At 37.7% G+C, this 20,011-nt stretch overlaps 2 protein-coding genes across 2 annotated transcripts in view; both read left to right on the top strand.

Annotated features, from left to right (window-relative positions):
• smchd1 (structural maintenance of chromosomes flexible hinge domain containing 1) overlaps nucleotides 1-20,011 on the top strand; it is a 459,542-nt gene that overhangs the window by 339,188 nt on the left and 100,343 nt on the right. Inside the window, exons 31-33 of the mRNA XM_039754843.1 lie at nucleotides 9,591-9,670; nucleotides 9,853-10,010; nucleotides 13,442-13,557. Coding sequence (XP_039610777.1) covers nucleotides 9,591-9,670; nucleotides 9,853-10,010; nucleotides 13,442-13,557 — 354 coding nt within the window. The remainder of the gene's footprint in view (nucleotides 1-9,590; nucleotides 9,671-9,852; nucleotides 10,011-13,441; nucleotides 13,558-20,011) is intronic.
• Nucleotides 5,402-6,112, top strand: LOC120530377 (translocon-associated protein subunit delta-like). Its single transcript, XM_039754842.1, has one exon. The coding sequence runs from the start codon at nucleotides 5,402-5,404 to the stop codon at nucleotides 5,912-5,914; it is 513 nt and encodes a 170-aa protein (XP_039610776.1). The 3' UTR covers nucleotides 5,915-6,112.

The following is a 20,011-nucleotide window of genomic DNA, read 5'->3' as shown; positions in this document are numbered from 1 at the left end:
GTAGAAAAGGGGTCCCGTGTTTGCACTTGTCTGGGCTATAGCGCAGGGGGAGGATGAAAAAAATTAAAAGTGCTCACTTTGACTTAAGGCAGAAGCGCAGTCAGCGTCTCAAAGGCCGGCACAGCTATGCGCGCTGGCTGCTCGACTTTTGCTCGGCAGGAGACCACAGTTTTGCAGACACGTTCATGATATCAAAAGTCTCAGCGCTCTTTGGAGGTCATTCATATATATATATATATAGCAAAATCCCCGCCCCTCGCAGCGGAGAAGTAGTGTGTTAAAGAAGTAATGAAAAAGAAAAGGAAACATTTTAATAATAACGTAACATGATTGACATTGTCATGAGTGTTGCTGTCATATATATGCCTGCCTAAATAAGTCACCCTCGCTTTGCTCTTACTTTATTTACCGTTCATTTAATCATGGCTATTGGCGGAAAAATTATAAAATGGAAGGAGGATGGCTTTACCAAAACAATTATTGATGGCGAATCGATTATTCATAAAGCTTGAATTGGTGATGTTTTTCTGTGTTAACCTCATATTTTTCAGACTTCTCAAACTAAGGTGGTGCGAGGGTAAAATGAATCGGGATCGCTGATCAATGTAATCGTGTACAGTACCAGGAAATCATGCATTGACAAAAGCTCCCTTTGCTTGTAATGCAAAGTGTGATTAAATGCATTATTTTTAACGCGTTATGGAGCACATGCATCGAAGCTTCTCAGCTGTGCTTGTGCTAAGAAAAGGAAAGATTTTAAAAATAACGTAACACGATTGTCAATGTGACCTTTTGTAAGTAGTGCCTGGAGGATTCAGTGTGGAGAAACTCTAGAGATAGCGTGTGTATTAACTTGTGGATTTTTCTGTGAGTATTTGGTGGCAGTCTGACGAAGTTGCTTCGAAAGACGGCATTAGCCGCGGAGCTCAGCTCAGACCGAAATTAGATGAATGGGAGGGAGATGATGACGTGACTCCCACCCGCCTTTAACTGTCAATCCCCACAAACACAGTCTCTCGGAATTTGCATAAGCACACCCCTTCACCTACAATTTTAACTTAGTTACAAAGTGATCAAAACTCTCGTTTATATCCTGCGTCCTCTCATTAAACTTGTATCCCGCATTACCTGTGGGCATGTGAAACGCCAGCGGTAGCCTGTCTATGATCTTAATTTAAAGTTTAGGTTTACACCTTGCTTTCTTTCCGAGGCAGCAACACTCATGAATATGGTAGTATATGTCACTCGCTCGCTTCTTATTGTTTTTCGCTGCCTTCTCAATTATATAATGCATGTTTTCTTAAGCGCTTTTTGGAGGTCTTCCTGGTTTTCTACGCACTGCGTTGACAATCAGTTCACGTGATTACGTGGGAGGCGTGATGATGTCACACGAAACTCCCCCCCGTCATTCCAGCTCAACTCCATTACAGTTAATGGAGAAAAATACCTTCCAGTTATGACCATTAGGCGTAGAATTTCGAAATGAAACCTGCCCAACTTTTGTAAGTAAGCTGTAAGGAATGAGCCTGCCAAATTTCAGCCTTCTACCTACACGGGAAGTTGGAGAATTAGTGATGAGTGAGTGAGTGAGTGAGGGCTTTGCCTTTTATTAGTATAGATAATTATTTGGACTTTTACCTGGTGTCTGACGTGTTGTCTGAGGGTACAAGGGAGCGAGAAAACCCTAATCTGTCACAATAGGAAAAGACAATCAGAATTTAACCTCTTTACTAGAGAAATGGAGCAGCTCATCTTTAAATTGCGAGATCATTATTATGAACACGGAGAGAAGACCAATAAGATTTTAGCTCAAATAATCCACAAGAAGGAAGTCCACAATGCAATAACCGTAATTACCAATGTAGATAGAGATAATATCATAGATCATAAAAATATAACCCACACATTTAGTGCTATAAGTCCTTATATTCTATTTGGTCTAAAGAAGGTAAGACAACAATATCTAACAAGTTCTTTGAATCAATAAAAAGACCACAGCGAGATACTCTTAGTGCTTTGGAACTGGATAAACCATTGACACTCTCTGAATTAATAGATGCTATAAACTCACTTCAAAGTGGGAAAGCAACAAGACCTGATGGCTACCAACTGGAATTTTATTAAAAAATATTAGAGAAGTTAGCTCCACTATTAGTAATGTTTATAGAAGGTAAAGACAACAACATTCTATGTTGACTTTATTGTCGACATTTCCACTTTATTCTCGCTGTTTATGTCGAGATTAAAGTCGACATGTTGACTTTATACTCGACATTTCCACTTTAATCTTGACGCTTATGTCGATATTAAAGTCGACATTTCCACTTTATTCTCATAGTTTGTTTTGTCATTAAAGTAGAATGTCATAAACTAAACTTCTTCTTAAAATCAGTGTTTAATTTACTAGATTTTCTCAAACCCCAAGGTGTAGTACATTAAATGCTTTGTGTTAAGTGTTCCCTGACCGAGTTGTTAATCACTGCTCGCTTTTTAAACTGACTTCCTCTTGCACTGAGGAGGCGCAGGCAAAAAACTGGATGTATGAATGGGTATCGCACAGGTTTAACTTAAATATTGTGCAAATGTTGGATTCGTGATCTGGTGGTCAGAGACATGAACACAGAATTGGATGGATGTTCTTCTGAGTGGGCTTTCTTTATTTCATGCAATTGGGTTATTTGTATATTGCCAATAGCGTGTGTTTATTGGAGCACAGAGCAAGGAATACAAAGAAGTACTGCAGGATTTTACTTCTGTTGCGGTCCATGCCTGTGTATGTTCTTCTATTTGTGTCCAGGTTCTTATCGCCTGTATATTTGCTGCCCAGTAATAAAACTGGAAGTTAGGTAGAGCCATGCCACCTTTGTAGGGTCGCTCTTTTGATGCGTGGATGTTTTGAATTCCAAATAAATGAGGTTATTGTTGAATCTAATTGCCTAAAGAATGATTTATTAATGTATATTGGGATGTTTTGAAATAAAAAAGGAGCTTAGGAGGAATATTCATCTTAACAGTGTTAATTCTTCCAGCTAGTGTGAGATGAAGGGTTGACCATATATGTAAGTCTTGTTTAATTTTTTCCATGCAGACGGAGAAATTTTGCTGATATAGAGCATTATGTTTACTTGTGATGTTTACCCCTAGGTATTTAAACTGTTCTGCAATGATAAAAGGTAGGGTATCTAATCTAATATAATATGCATGAGAATTCACTGGAAAGAGTACACTTTTATTCAGATTAATTCTGAGACCAGAGATCTTTTGAAATTCTGTGAGTGCTGCTAAGACTGCAGGCACAGAATTTTCTGGGTCTGAAATATACAGTACCATATCATCTGCAATATAATGAGATTTTCTGTTCCAGTCCTTCTCTGCTAATCCCAATTATCTGATCAGTATTTTATTGCCAGTGGTTCAATGGCAATCGCAAACAGCAGCGGTGACAAGGAGCATCCTTGTCTAGTGCCACGTTCTACACTAGTTTAAAGTAGTCTGAGCAAATGTTGTTGATGCAAACTATCCTTTCTTTTTCTTTCTTCACATAACCAATCACCACACGATAAAATTCTTTGTGAAATTAAAACTAGTTATAAACTTAGACCATGGAGTGTTCAGAAATTTATTATGCCATCCATTCAGAGTTGTGTCCATCCCAGCAAGCATCATATGCGAGGTAGGAACAAATCCCCAACGGGGTGCCAGCTCATCGCAGGTTGAATACGAGCACACAAATACACACTAGCAGGGTCAATTTAGATCACAAAACCCCACATCCTACATGACTTTGAAAGGAATCTGAAGCACACCAAGTAAACCCACCAGAAAAACATGCAAACTCAAGATTGGGAATACCCAGTTATGCCAATTATTTCCAGCTTTTCAAAGGTTTTCAGTGCAGAAACTCATGATTCTAGTGAGTCTGCTGAAATTCTTTTCGATCATTGCTCCATAAATAGTAGCCCTCCAATTTTAAAATATGAAAGTAGCAGGCAAGAATGGACAGTTGTGTCAAAAATGATCAATAGTCTATCATACAAAGATTTTACTTAAAATGGCAACAACACCAGAGCTTAAAGAGTTGTTTCCAAATTTAGCCAGACTAGCTCATATTGGGCTAGTGATCCCAGTGAGCACAGCTAAATGTTAAGGGGGGTTTTCTGCCCTTAAAAAGGATCAAGAAATGTTTGAGAAATCGCATGAATCAAAGCACACTAAGTAATCTCATGCCGATCTCCTTGGAGGGCCCAGATCCTGAGGACTTCGACTATGGAAGAGTTGCAAACAGCTAGGCCTCTAGGAAAAAAAGTAGAATAAATATTTAACTGAAGACACATTCTGCATATGCAAGTTGGCTTTGAAGAATATTTTTAAATTTTTCATCATTAGGTTTCCCATACTTTTGTTTCCACTTTTCTTCCCGACAGTGACAATATTTGTCCAACTTGGTTTATGTCATAACAATTGTTATTTAAAATCTGTTAGGGTTGCAGGATCCTGAATTGGATACTTATTAAATTTAATAAAAATATTCTGGCACAAGTGTCACACCTGAAAAAAAGGGAGTTGTATTGAGCATTGGAAAATAATTCATAATAGTTAACTAATAAAAATAGTGTACATTTAATTTTCCCCACCACCAGATTTCCCCGTCATGCCCCACCCCACCCGGGCTACTTTTTTATGCCACCTGGCTGTAAAAAATTTCTGAGGAGAACACTGTAATGACATCAAATAAGAAAGCTAAGCCAAGAACACTTTGAACTGCCTATACATCAGACAAATGTTTTTCCCTCAGCTTTGCTACTTTTTTTCCTAGAAGTCATAACACACAGTTTTCACCTTCTTTAATTAAAGTCATATACTTTCACTCTGTATGTGCTTAACAAATGAAACGACTGTATTTCCTAAGTATAATTATGTATCAAATGCTGGGTAGTCGCACTACATCTTTTGACATCTGGAAGTGAAATTAAATATTGGGGAGAGGGGGTTTTAATTGTTTGTGTTTGACCAATCACTAGTTTATTATGTGACTTACATACAGTGCATATTATCACTGGCTCCTCTTTCTCTTTGATAATGCTTCTTTGCATTGTATTTTCAAGTGATAAATTCTTCTGAGTCTTCATATGATTCTTTTAAGCAACAGTGCATACGTCCTGTGCACTGCATGCTTTATAAGTACAATGCAAAATAAAGATGTTAAGAACATAAATACAAAAAAGCTCTTAAATTACAAATGTACAGTACATGTAGCATATTGATGTTTTAACCTATGATTTAATATGTTTAAAAATATACTTTTAACTAGGGGGCTTCGCCATTGTGAAGAGGGTGGCTGAACGCACCCCAAGTAGACACGGTCGCTCCTCTGAATCATTGATCTTAGAGTAGGTTTACAATGGCAAAATTAATCGTATTGGGTGCTGTTGTCTTTATCCTTCTGAGTATTTGCAATGCTGAGAACTGCACAGGCCCCAACTTCACATCTTCTTATTACACAACCTCCGATGCGGTGATAGCCTCAGACACAGCTTTCATTGTGGAGATCTCTCTCACATGTAAGAATGGTGCCCAGAATGTGGCATTGTATGCAGATGTTAATGGAAAACAGTTTCCTTTCACTCGTGGCCAAGATGTTGGTCGCTATCAGGTTTCCTGGAGTGTGGAACACAAAAATGCTCTTTCAGGGTCATATGAAGTAAAGTTCTTTGATGAAGAGTCATACAGTGTCTTACGCAAGACACAGAGAAATAATGAGGGTCTTTCTACTATCAAACCTCTCTTCACTGTTAACGTTGATCATCGAGGTACGTGGAGTGGACCCTGGATCTCTGCTGAAGTCATTGCAGCAGCAATTGAAATTACTGTTTATTATCTGGCATTTACTGCAAAAAGTACTATCCAAGCATAGGCACATCATGGTTAAGGAACAACTGATTATTTGATAAATCCTTTTGTGGGATTTCCTTGTTTCATTTGTTGACAGAGCATCCAGTTTTTTTTTTTGCCTTGGTAAGGCTAATGCACAAATCTGAGCAAGAAGGAGATGGTTTTGGAATAGTTCATGGAGGTCATCTTATGCTAAAATTACAAAGAGATCACATTTTGTTTTGTTAAATAAAACCATTTTTCCTCAGAGGGGACTGGGCAGTCTAATGGTCTGGAATCCCTACAGATTTTATTTTTTTCTCCAGCCATCTGGAGTTTTTTTTTTTGTTTTTTTCCAGTCCACCCTGGCCATTGGACCTTACTCTTATTCTATGTTAATTAATGTTGACTTATTTTATTTTCTTACTGTGTCTTTTATTTTTTTCTATTCTTCATTGTGTAAAGCACTTTGAGCTACTTTTTGTATGAAAATGTGCCATATAAATAAATGTTGTTGTTGTTGAAACCCCCTCTTAAATGGTGATATAGTGGGAAACAAATACAGGTGTTTTTTTTTTAAAAAACAACCTCCTCTTTCCTTGATCAGCTGCTGGCTTGCTGCTGCTGCCATGCCGCATGATCTGCATCTTGTGCAGCGCTTCAAAAATTCAAAAGCCTGTACAGCAGGTATCCTTGTCTGTCTTCTCCCCCAGACATCCTCTGCTCCCGTTTGGGGGGTCCCGCTCCCAAGGTGCGCCCCTTTGAAGAGGACAACTTTCTATTCTTTTAGTTGAAAGACGGAACAGTCCCCTCTGGCCACACACGGCGCTCAATTCACTCCTGAAAGAGACTTATGTTTGTTTGAAGTGTTTGAATAACATTTCTGTCTCTAAAATCTCTTGTTTATCTGTGTAACTGTGTGACTCAAGCGTGACAACGTATGTGGATTTCACTTTCAGCAAACAACAAATCTTTTAATTCTCGTGGATATGACTCTTCATTGGGAAGAAACACTACCTTTCCCTAATGGCAACACGAATTAGGCGATGTATAAGTCTCTGACTTAAACTTTAAATCCGAACAATATATTCAATTTCTTTTCGCTTTTCCGTTATTTCACCGAGTAATATATTACGTTTGTTTGCGCTAGTGCTATATTTACTATAATTGTTTTGAGACTTTCAAATTTTCGTACTTCCATTATCTCTAACCTGCTCTGCATGTGTATAGCGCCAACATTTTTGAATTCTTTACGATGTTCTACTTTGTCATCTACTCTTTGTCTTTTATTTACGGCCCCAGGCATGGTTAAATCTCTTGGCACAAAGTCTCATCTCGTGGGTCGTGAAAGTGTCTCTCTTCAAAAGATCACAGCTTGTTGCAGGAAAAAAGTCATTTCCCAAGGTTTTTTTTTATTATAATAGAGAAATATGCATAGTTTAACCATAATATTTGGCTAATTTGAGAGCCCTAGTGTGGAGAATAACAGGCTCTTCAGAACTACCTCTAACATAATTGATGAAAGAAGAACTAGGCTACCACCTTCATTCATATTTTAAACAATGCTTAACTGACTTACTCATATACCTCCCCAATATATTGGTGCACCTCTGGTTCAAGTTTTCCCAGTGTCTCAATAGCTGAAATGCTGTTTTTGTTAAGAACTTTTTGCTCCTCCTGAAATAGTGAGACGGTAAAGGATCTGTAAAATATGAGCCAACAACTAGTTATTTTTGTCTTTAAAGTTTTTTTTTATTGTATGTCAAAGTTCACAGTGTCAGTTTTATGTGCTTGTTTTTTTTTTTTTTTTATAAAATGTTTTTATTTTTTGTTACGTTGAATTTGTGGATTTGCAAAAATTACACATGGTGAGCCAGAAAGAAGTACCACGTTTATTCTACAGTACAAAAATGCTACAAAATAAATTCCATTTTGACACAAGATGTACAAAATAGATTTTTTTTTACTGTTTTAAAAATGATGTCTTCAAGGTGGTGGCCAACATTAGCAATACACGTTTGAAGATGATTTCTGAATGCTTGCATGACTCATTTGGCCATTTCAAGGGGATAGCGTCCTTGAGGGCTTCAAGGTTTTGAGGTCGGCGTGTGTATACCTTCAACTTGAGATACCCCCACAAGAAGAAATTGCACGAAGCGAGATCAGGCGTGGCTGACATCACCACGCATGGAGATCAGCATCACCAAGAACATCTCCCTCAAAACTTGCATGGATCTCCGCGCCATATGAGCTGTTGCTCCATGCTGTTGAAAACTGGCATCTACCACATCTTTTTCTTCCAGTTGGGGCCACAAAAAGTATTTCAATGTAACATTCTGAAGTGACCGGTGACTGTTGCTACAACCTCCTCAACAAAGTAAAGGCCTATAATGCCAAATTCTAAAATAGTGCAACAAACTCTAACATGCTCACTGTGCAGGGGTCTCTGATGAAGCTCAGAAGGGTTGGTTTCAGCCCAGTAGCGAACGTTTGGATTATTTGCACAACCATTCAAATAGAAGTGAGCCTCGTTGCTGCACATGATGATGGAATCTCAAAGAACAGTTTCTTAGGATGGTCGCACACAACTCCCTACGGCTCTCCAAGTCTCTCTCAGTGAGTTCCTGCACTACCATAATTTTTTATGGATGGAAATTAAGGTCCTCATGTATAATCCTCCTCAAAGACACGTTAGAAATGCCTAAGACAGAAGCATGTTTGCGCGCTGAATGTCTAGGAGACTGCAAAATTGATGCCCTTACAGCTAGAATGTTTTCAGGTGTTTGTACAGTCTGAGGATAGCCTACAGATTCTCTGTTCAGTGTTGTACCCGTCTGTCTAAATTTAGCCTCCCGTTAGGAGGAATTCTCAAGTGCATTCAGAAAGGCGCATTGCGTAGTGATGATGAATTCCTTTTTTCTTTTTTTTTTGAAGAACGCTTCGATAGCGAACGCATGGTGCACACCGGACCAACATGTTGCCAACTGAAAACTACCAGGGATCCCTATCAATAGACCCCTATCCCACCTGGCTGCCTCTACCTCTTGCAATTTTCTTGAAAAATGTAGTATTTCATTTTGGCTCACCCTGTACTACAATTGCAATTTCTTTATTTAAACTGGTCTTATTTTTTTATGTTTGGGAGATTAGTTCGCTAAAACAAAGTCATGTTGTTTTGTTTCTTCAGTTTGAGCACTGTACTTCCAGACTGCCATTTTTAATTAAATATCTTTTACAAATAACTCATTTAAAGCTTAATTGTTAAAGATGGAAATATTGCATTAGCATTTATATCAGCTGACAGTTAACATTTCAATATTGATATTGGTGCTGGACGAGAAAAAGTGGAATTGTACCATCTCTTTTTGCTTACTTTGTGTATTTAACAATTGAGTATTTAACAATTTTCCCAGTGTCTCAAACCAGTACACTAAGATCTGAGCCAAGCATTAAATCTTGTAATCGCCTTAGTCTTATATGGACTGGGCTGTAGCACAAGCAAAACTTCAGAGAAAACCACTTTGTCAGTTCGCTAACGGATTGAATTACTCTTCATTTCTCAGAGTGTAAAACATGTACTTTATGTATACAGTTATAATTTGCCCTTATCTTTAATTAATGCTGTCTGCCAAGTATTGCTAAAATGCATTTTACAGATGTAATTTACAAACTGTTGAACTGGTACTAGTATTGTTTTTTTCTGATTGTTTTATTTGCAGACAGTACCGGCTGTTAATTTTCAGAAAACTGACAATGATGGAATGGCTACTTTTGAAGTATTTCAGGTGTTTGCTGCTCGGTATGTAGTTGTGAAATTTCTAATTTTAATTTTACAGAATTAGTTTTGCAAACCTAAAAGACAATTTAAAAATTTCTGTGTAGTTTTAATTTGAAGACCTTAGCCTCATTTTGTATGAATATTGCCTTTATACTTCCGTGAAAAGTTTTATATATTATTAATGTAATTTTTCTTTTTTTTAGGGGTGAATATAGTATACATTTCAAAGTTAGCCATAACAAAATTAATTTTGTTGGGCCATTTGTAAAAATGAATGTCATTCCTGATTCCAATAAACCTGTAAAAGTTTCTGTGGATTATGACAGAAATGCATCTTTTCCTGCTGGAGGATTTTTGACAGGTATGAGTTTTATCTTTCTTTCTAAATAAAAAAAAATGCTTGGAAAAAATGTCTCTACTTAAACACGTAACCGCACATAGTTTATGTAATGCTGAAATTAGATGTCCAACTGGCATGGCGAGGGCACCGGCAGGTTCGCTAAAATTATTGCACACTTCTACAGGGAAAATTCAAACAAGAGAGAGGTAATCACAAGGAAAAGTCTTAAGGCAACTGTGAGCTTATAATTACAGAGAGGTACTAATTTTGCCTGTACAATTAAAAAAAAACAACACTAACCATTCTGTTCACTCAGACTATGTATTGTTACTTTCTAATTGCCTAAAAATCTTCTACCCTTTTGAAAGCACTTTGTGATCATTCCCTTTTTTAATAAGGATGCCTTTTTGAATCTGCTTTCTCTACAAGCAACCACATGTTTTTACATTTTTTGCCTGGGAGTCTTTTAAATGTTTCCTCCCTCCCTCTGTGCAGAAGACATCTTCTCTGTTTCCAACTTTTATAGTATTATAAAATACCAACTTTCTAAGGTTACTTAAAAAATTCCCATTTCAAATGAACTCAAACAAAATTTGAAACAGTGAATAATCATGGAGAGGAAAATAATCCAGGTACAAATGGATAACACTACAGCAGTGTTATAACATCCAAGAAAGCATCTTATCCAGGCCCTTATGCCATGTTGAATTACATACATTGATTTGGTACGTGCATAACTTCTCAGAAGAGAAAATTAATAGGTATTAGACATGACTATCCTGCTACATGACTGACCATAGAAAGTAAAATGCTGTGTGGGGAGTATTGCAGGAGTGGAGTTCTCCACAGGTACATCTTTGTAAGAAAATTGGATGATAAAATACCCAATTTCAGCTTGGTGGAACAGCAGTGTCAAGGATAAAAGAAACAAATTGTTTTTAATGCATATTGTGATAGACTGGTCAAATCATGCAGATTACCTCCAATTCTGAGATGCTAACAAAACAGCTATGCTAAACATTGCCAAAGAAGGACAGTCTTTCTTAGTGCCCTGATGATCACTGTATTTAGATAGATAGATAGATAGATAGATAGATAGATACTTTATTAATCCCAAGGGGAAATTCACATAATCCAGCAGCAGTATACTGATACAAAGAAACAATATTAAATTAAATAGTAATAAAAATGAAAAGAATTAAAATAAAATTAATGTTCGCATTTACTCCCCCGGGTGGAATTGAAGAGTCGCATAGTGTGGGGGAGGAACGATCTCTTTAGTCTGTCAGTGGAACAGGACAGTGACAAAAGTCTGTCACTGAAGCTACTCCTCTGCCTGGAGATGACACTGTTAAGTGGATGCAGTGGATTCTTCATGATTGACAGGAGTTTGCTTAGTGCCCGTCGCTCTGCCACAGATGTTAAACTGTCCAACTTTAATCCTACAATGGAGCCTGCCTTCTTAACAAGTTTGTCCAGGCGTGAGGCATCTTTCATCTTTATGCTGCCACCCCAGCACCACCACGCGTAGAAGAGGGCACTCGCCACAACCGTCTGGTAGAACATCTGCAGCATCTTACTGCAGATGTTGAAGGATGCCAACCTTCTCAGAAAGTATATTCTGCTCTGAGCTTTCTTACATAGAGCATCAGTATTGGCAGTCCAGTCCAATTTGTCATCCAGCTGCACTCCCAGATATTTATAGGTATGCACCCTCTGCACACAGTCACCTCTGATGATCACAGGGTCCATGAGGGGCCTGGGCCTCCTAAAATCCACCACCAGCTCCTTGGTCTTGCTGGTGTTAAGGTGTAAGTGGTTTGAGTCGCACCATTTAACAAAGTCTTTGATTAACTTTCTGTACTCCTCCTCCTGCCCACTCCTGATGCAGCCCACAATAGCAGTGTCATCAGCGAACTTTTGCACGTGGCAGGACTCCGAGTCATATTGGAAGTCTGATGTGTATAGACTGAACAGGAACGGAGAAAGTACAGTCCCCTGCGGTGCCCCTGTATTGCTGAACACAATGTCAGACCTGCAGTTCCCGAGACGCACATATTGAGGTCTGTCTGTAAGATAGTCCACAATCCATGCCACAAGGTGTGAATCTACTCCCATCTCAGTCAGCTTATCCCTAAGGAGCAGAGGTTGGATGGTGTTGAAGGCGCTAGAGAAGTCCACAAACATAATTCTTACAGCACCACTGCCTCTGTCCAGGTGGGAGAGGGATCGATGAAGCATATAGATGATGGCATCCTCCGCTCCCACCTTCTCCTGGTATGCGAACTGCAGAGGGTCTAGGGCGTGACGGACCTGTGGCCTCAGGTGGTGAAGCAGCAGCCGCTCCATGGTCTTCATCAGATGTGACGTCAGAGCAACAGGCCGGAAGTCATTCAGCTCACTAGGACGTGATACCTTTGGGACAGGAGTGATACAAGATACAAGATGTTTTCCAAAGCCTCGGGACTCTCCCCTGTTCCAGGCTCAGGTTGAAGATGCGCTGTAGAGGACTCCCCAGTTCCAACGCACAGGCCTTCAGCAATCGTGGCGATACACCATCTGGACCCGCTGCTTTGCTGGCACAAAGTCTTTTCAGCTCTCTGCTCACCTGGGCTGCTTTTAAGACCTGTACATAAAACTTTTAAATCCTTGGCATCAACATTCTTGAACCATCAGAAATTTAAGATAGTCATTTTATTATTTAAGATAGTCATTTTATATAAGTGTATCCTTGGTGTGAAGAACAAGATTGAGACCATTTAGAAATTGTGCTTCTTTGTATTTTATTCTGCCTATGCAATCATTTCCTTAGGCAGAGAGAGATTGTAACAGTCATTATGTACAAGAAAGTCAGTATTATACTATGTTAACTAAATCAAAGACACACAACCATCGAGACAACTGCTTCTCTCAAGAAAATCCAGATGTGCAAAGTTATAAAACCACAATCTCCACATAGATCTGCGATTTAATGAAACAATATATGAACATGCAGAGGAAACGGTGAAAGGTAAATCAAGGCGTTACTCAATACATTCATTGGTTGTAACATGGTCTGAAATGGACCGTGATCAAATAAGTAGAATATATAAGCCAACAATTTGAAAGTCCTTCCAAGCACATATGAGCTACCAAACTCTGAACCTGACACAATCACGTCTTCATAGACAAAGAATGGCTCACTATCTTGGAGAGTATTTCATGCTGGGCAATATTTTTGTCATTATGAAAGCATGTTTTCTGTTTTTCCTATGCTTAATTTTTAAATTATGTTGTTGTTTAACACATTTTTGAACTGTTAAACCTGGCTAGCTGTAATCTGTCTGTGGTTAGGATGTTCGTGCTTTTTAAAATGTCAGTTACATTCCAGAAGTAAAGCACGCACTGTTCCTTTGTTGTCAACATATCTTTTGAGGATCTAATCATTTGTAAGATGTTTCTTTTCCTTACAGTGTTCAAGGTCAGTGTTCTTTCAGAAGATGAAAAAGTAATGAGAAATTTAAATCCAGCTGTCATGACAATGTGTTTATGGAAAGGTGTGACTAATGGTTCCCGACCACCTGGCAATGTGAGTTGTTTAAATAACTAATGTATTATTTTGCTATTATGATGGATAACAAATGTATAATATGTAAAGTTTACAAATGCTTTGCCTAAGATTACATTTTATATCATGATGGTAATTTTTAATTAAAATCTCCATATATTGTTGTAAAACTGGTAAAGAGTTGATAACGAGATTGTTTAAATATGCATTGAAAATTAGTATTGCTGTAGAATAAAACCCTAAACCAAAGCTAGGGAATCGCACAAAGCCCAAAAGCTTCCTGCTTTCTTGTTTCAGTTTAGACTTTTATTAAAGATAATAAATAGCTGTGCTCTGACTGCTGTTCCTGAGCATGAAGACATTTTTATACATAACTTAACATAGATAAGAAATTTTAACACACCAACTATGTAAATGGGCAACATCTAATGGTATTTTGCCACCTTTGTGCGATCACCCTTTAGTCTTACCCACTTTTTTGTCATGCCCATTGATGTTAATTACTCATTCTAATAGCTGACACCTGTTTGGCCCATTGCCATCTTTGACCAGTGTCATTTTCAGCCATACCTATTTATTGCTAATCTTTCACCCAGTAATTGGCATTGGCTTTCAGGATTTCATTTTGCATTGGATGAGTAGTTACATATAAGACTCTGTGCCTGTCAGTACATTCCAGCGTTTTGACTATCTATGGCTCAGTGTATACAGTACTTAAACCATATTGGTGAGATTACATTTATTTATATAGCACATTTTCATACTAACAATGTAGCTAAACAGTGCTTTACAAGATGACAATGAGAAAGTTACTTGAAAAGAAAAACAAATAAAATTAAGCAATAATATTAAAGAATAAGTAACCAAAAAAAATGGTAAGGTCAGATGGATGGGAGAACAGGAAAAAAAAACCTCCAGTTAGGCTGTTGAAAGAAACTAAATCTGCAGGTGTTCCAAGGCCAAAAACAGTAGAGATTAGTACAGATTTCAGATCCCTGAAGAATATGATAAGTCTATGCCCATATAGTCTTATTAGGAATACAACTAAAATGTAGTTACAAAAAATTCAAATAATCTTTTTTGCAGTTTTTTTAAAAAATGTTCCACAATTTTAGCCTGCCGCATTTCTGTAATGTATTCCAGATTTTAGCTGCATTACAGCAAAAGGCCGCCTCACCACTTCTTTTAACTTTGGCTCTTGTAATTATAAGCACATCTTCATTTGAAGGTCTAAGGTTACAACTTAGAGTGTAGGGTGTTAGGCATTTCAAAATAGAGAGTGGAGCAAGATTATTTAAGGCTTTATAAACCATTAGAAGTGTTTTAAAGTCAATTCTGAATGACATGGGTAACTGTGTTTAACAATGCTAAAACTGGTGAAATGTACTCTAATTCTCTTTTCCAAGTTAAGATTCTGGCTGCTGTATTCCGCACTAATTGCAACCAATTGATGTCTTTCTTAGGTAGTCCTGCTAGGAATGCGTTACAGTAATCTATTCAACTAAAAACAGAAATGTGAACTAATTCTTCAGCATCATGTAAAGTTATGAGGGCTAACTTTAGCTATATTTCTTACATGGAAAAATGCAGTCAATAGTATATGCTGGTTAATATTGTGAGATTTTTTAACTCCTTTGAGACCCTCCCCAACGGGGCAAAATGCAATTGACACGTCTGTCAAGGGCTGCTTGTCAGTCACTGAGGCAACTGCAGGTTCACAGCATCACAGAAGCAACTGCAAGCTCACCGCCTCCACACACAATGCGTCTATTGCCCCATGGGTGATGCAGAGAATATTATAACATGGCCACTGACCTGGCCCGACCCTGCCCGTTTACTCTGACTTTGTGTAGTAGGGAGGCAGCTCCTACTACAATAAATAACCTTGCTGTTCCATATTCATGTTGAATAAAGCTCTTTTAGACTCGTTTTTTGGTGCAAGACAGAGGCTCATGCATCATAATATGTGATTTCAAATTAGAGTCAATAATTGCCCCTAAATTCTTTTCCTCTTCCTTTAATTTTAAGCCAAAGGGATAGTTTATTTTTAACTAGCAAAATACCCGCACTTCGCAGCAGAGTAGTGTGTTAAAGAATTAAAAAAAAGAAAAGGAAAAATTTTAAAAATAACATAACATAATTGTCAATGTAATTGTTTTGTCAGTGTTCTGAATGTTGCTGTCATATATATATATATATACACTAGCAGAATACCTGCGCTTCGCAGCGGAGAAGTAGTGTGTTAAAGAAGTTATGAAAAAGAAAAGGAAATATTTTAAAAATAACGTAAGATGATTGTTAATGTAATTGTTTTGTCATTGATATGAGCGTTGTTGTCATATCTATCTATTTATCTATCTGTCTATCTATATATATATATATATATATATATATATATATATATATATATATATATATATATAAAGCAAAATACCCAAGTTTGGCAGCGGAGAAGTAAAACAAAAGGAAACATTTTAATAATAACGTAACATGATTGACAATGTAATTGTTTTGTCATTGTCATGAGTGTTGCTGGCATATATATATATATATATATATATATATATATATATATATATATATATATATATATATATATACACACACATATATATATATATATATATATATATATATATATATAAATACACACACACACATATATATACACTAGCAAAATACCCACGCTTTGCAGCGGCGAAGTACTGCCTTAAAATTTTAAAACTGAGGGAAAATATGCCAATAATTTGTTAAGAATCTCTTTGTATACCACGTTGTCAGTTCGGCCCTCCTAGTTGTAATATGACCAAGCTGTGCGCTGTGCTTACTCTTGACCATGCAGCTTACAGTTGGCCATGTGAACAGTAATCTTGTCTCAAATCTTACAGCTTGGATTGCTGCTGTCATAATCGGTTTGAGTTTTATGGTTTGTTTCAATTATGACAGTATTTGCAGGATTTGTTGTGTTGAAGTGACATTCGGCATCTGTCAAGCGTTGTAAGAACACAACCGGTTTCATCGATAAAATCACATCCAGCTTTTGAGAGTTTAAACATTCATAAACATCAAAGTGTCCACTACTGAAATCGCCACCTGTGATTCTAAGATGTTTAAGAGGCATTGGCGGTTGTCGAAAGGTGTAAAATATTTGGCCATTCGGTACACTTGAAAGCGACAACCGAACAATTCAGCGGCAGCCATCAATTCACGTGCAGAACCATAGGTGAAGGGCTTAAGCATTTCACTCTTCCTGTGCTCCTGTGTAGTATAATTATCTCCTGTACCGTCATCAGTCCACACCTTGAACCTGTCCCAGTCATTCAATACATAAGACACAATGTTCCTCCGGATATCAAGAGTGAGCCTGATATGGCCGTGCAATTTGTAACAAAGAGAATGGAAAAGTTAGGTGCCATCTCCGGGCATGGAAACCACTTGGTAAGTGACAGTTCTTTGATCGATAGTGATCACCTCGAAAGACATGGTAATGGGGGTTGGAATGATAAAGGAAATGGGTACCTGAGTAATGTAAAGTAAGTCTAAAATACCTATACAATAACTATAATTGTAATAAACAAACAATAAAACAGCGGAGAAGCCGTGGATTAAACAATAAGGCTGTAGTTAGCAGTAGGGAGACGTGAATCCCATGGCGAAGCAAGGAAGGGAATGTAGAGACCGGAGCGACGGACGGTCTTATATAGGCAGGCAGCCAGCCAACAACATGGGAGGCGTTGGGATGGGGGACCCAACGCCACCTCACACGGTGACCGAGCTGCAGGCTATGGACGTATATATGTACGTAAGTAGGATTCAGTTAGCGTTGGGAACCTGTGTAACAAATTTCTTGAAGATGGGCCCATAAGTAAAAAAGACTGTTGAAAAGTTCAATATGGCGGCCGACAGTGGCATCATACCACCGAAATAAGTATGTACATTGGTTTCGGTTATGTGCAGGGAAGCCGCCTACCAAATTTCGAGAAGATCGGGCCATAAATAAGAAAGTTCAACATTGCGGACGTTGTTGAACGTTATGACCATTACGCGTAGAATTTTGAAATGAAACCTGCTTAACTATTGTAAGTAAGCTGTAAGGAATGAGCCTGCAAAATTTCGGCCTTCTACCTACACGGGAAGTTGAAGAATTAGTGATGTTGGAAAGTTCAATATGGCGGCTGACAGTGCCGTCATACCACCAAAATAAGTATGTACATTGGTTTCGGTTAGCGCAGGGAAGCCGCCTACCAAATTTCGTGAAGATGGGGGCACAAATAAGAAAGTTCAACATGGCGGATGTTGTCGACCGTTATGACCGTTACGTGTACAATTTCAAAATGAAACCTGCTTAACTTTTGTGAGTAAGCTGTAAGGAATGAGCCTGCCAAATTTCAGCTTTCTACCTACATGGGAAGTTGGAGAATTAGTGATGAGTCAGTGAGTCAGTCAGTGAGGGCTTTGCCTTTTATTAGTATAGATATATATACACATATACATATTTACATATATACTACATATATACTGTATATACACATATATATATATACAAATCTACATATATATATTAGGGGTGGGACTCGATGAAAAAAATTAATCCAATTAATTAGAGGCTGTGTAATAATTAATTTTGATTAAATCGTATGTAATCGCGCACGTAAATTTACCCCAAATCGCAAATGTTTTTTTTAAATTTAAAAGGGTTTTAGTGGGTGACAGAATCAAATAATAGACATGGACATGAATATTGTAAACTCAAGCTCTTTTAATTTCTGGAAAAAAAAAATGATTTTAAACTGCATTTGAATTTAAAACAGAAACAAAAATATCCCTGGTTAAAATTGGGCTGACTTAAAAATAAAGTGGTAGTTTAAGTACTTTAAGTATATTTTCAGAATGGTAAATAATAATAACCAAAATTTCAACAAAGTGCAGTTTTTCTTCTTAAAAAAATAAGTCAGAAACATAAAAGGTAATTTGACCAACTTAATCTTTAAACTCTGACTAACCTTTGCCAAAATTATTTTGTACATTAGGCTAAAACAGTGTGATCATTGAACATTTTGTAATTAGATGTAATTAGAATTACTAACGGTCACAGAAGTCCAATGGTCCCCAGTAAGAGCCACAAAGTCCGCTTTCTGTAATGCATCTAATTTTGCTTGCTTTTCAGTGTGCACAAAACCATGCTTTTATCAAAGCTTCGCTCGGGTAGTTTTTTGAAATGAAATTTTCCTCCGATCAGTCGTAGGAACGCGCTTCATTCCGACTAACATTTTTGTAGCTGTGATGTGTGCATCAGTGTAATCGATGTACCAGGAAATCATGCATTGACAAAAGTTCCCCTTTGCTTGGAATTGAAAGTGTGATTAAATGCATTATTTTTTGTTATGGACTACATGCATCGAAGCTTTTCAGCTGTGCTTGTGCTTAAAAAAGGAAAGATTTTAAAAATAACGTAACATGATTCTGTGTTAACCGCATATTTTTCCATACGTCCCAAACAAAGGAGATGCAAGGTTAAAATGAATCGGGAAGCACGCGTACATACTCAGTACATCCCTTCTCGGGAATCGAACCTCGGATGTCGGCGCTAGAGTCAGTCAGTGAGGGCTTTGCCTTTTATTAGTATACACACGTGGACAAAATTGTTGGTACCCTTCAGTCAATGAAAGAAAAACTCAAAATGGTCACAGAAATAACTTTAATCTGACAAAAGTAATAATAAATAAAAATTCTATGAAATTTAACTAATAAAAGTCAGACATTGCTTTTCAACCATGCTTCAACAGAATTAATAAAAAAGAAAAACTCATGAAATAGGCCTGGACAAAAATGATGGTACTCCTAGAAAAGACTGAAAATAATGTGACCAAAGGGACATGTTAATCCAAGGTGTGTCCACTAATTAGCATCACAGGTGTCTATAATCTTGTAATCAGTCAGTGGACCTATATATAGGGCTCCAGGTAGTCACTGTGTTGTTTGGTGACATGGTGTGTACCACACTCAACATGGACCAGAGGAAGCGAAGGAAAGAGTTGTCTCAGGATATTAGAAAGAAAATTATAGACAAGCATGTCAAAGGTAAAGGCTATAAGACCATCTCGAAGCAGCTTGATGTTCCTGTGACTACAGTTGCACATATTATTCAGAAATTTAAGATCCATGGGACTGTAGCCAACCTCCTGGACGTGGCGAGGAGGAAAATTGATGACAAATCAAAGAGACGGATAATACGAATGGTAACAAAAGAGCCCAGAAAAACTTCTGAAGAGATCCAAGGTGAACTTCAAGCTCAAGGAACATCAGTGTCAGATCGCACCATCCATCGTTGTTTGAGCAAAAGTGGACTTCATGGGAGACGACCAAGGAGGACACCATTGTTGAAAACAAATCATAAAAAAGCCAGACTGGAATTTGCCAAACTACATGTGGACAAGCCACAAAGATTCTGGGAGAATGTCCTATGGACAGATGA

This window comes from Polypterus senegalus, chromosome 5 (genome assembly GCF_016835505.1).
Source record: "Polypterus senegalus isolate Bchr_013 chromosome 5, ASM1683550v1, whole genome shotgun sequence".
NCBI classification, from domain to species: Eukaryota; Metazoa; Chordata; class Cladistia; order Polypteriformes; family Polypteridae; genus Polypterus; species Polypterus senegalus.
The sequence above is the reverse complement of the archived record's forward strand: the minus strand, read 5'-3'. Positions and strand labels throughout refer to the sequence as shown.

Excerpts from the sequence above, each read along its gene's own strand:
- LOC120530377 (XM_039754842.1), top strand. The coding sequence starts at position 5,402 with ATGGCAAAATTAATCGTATTGGGTGCTGTTGTCTTTATCCTTCTGAGT.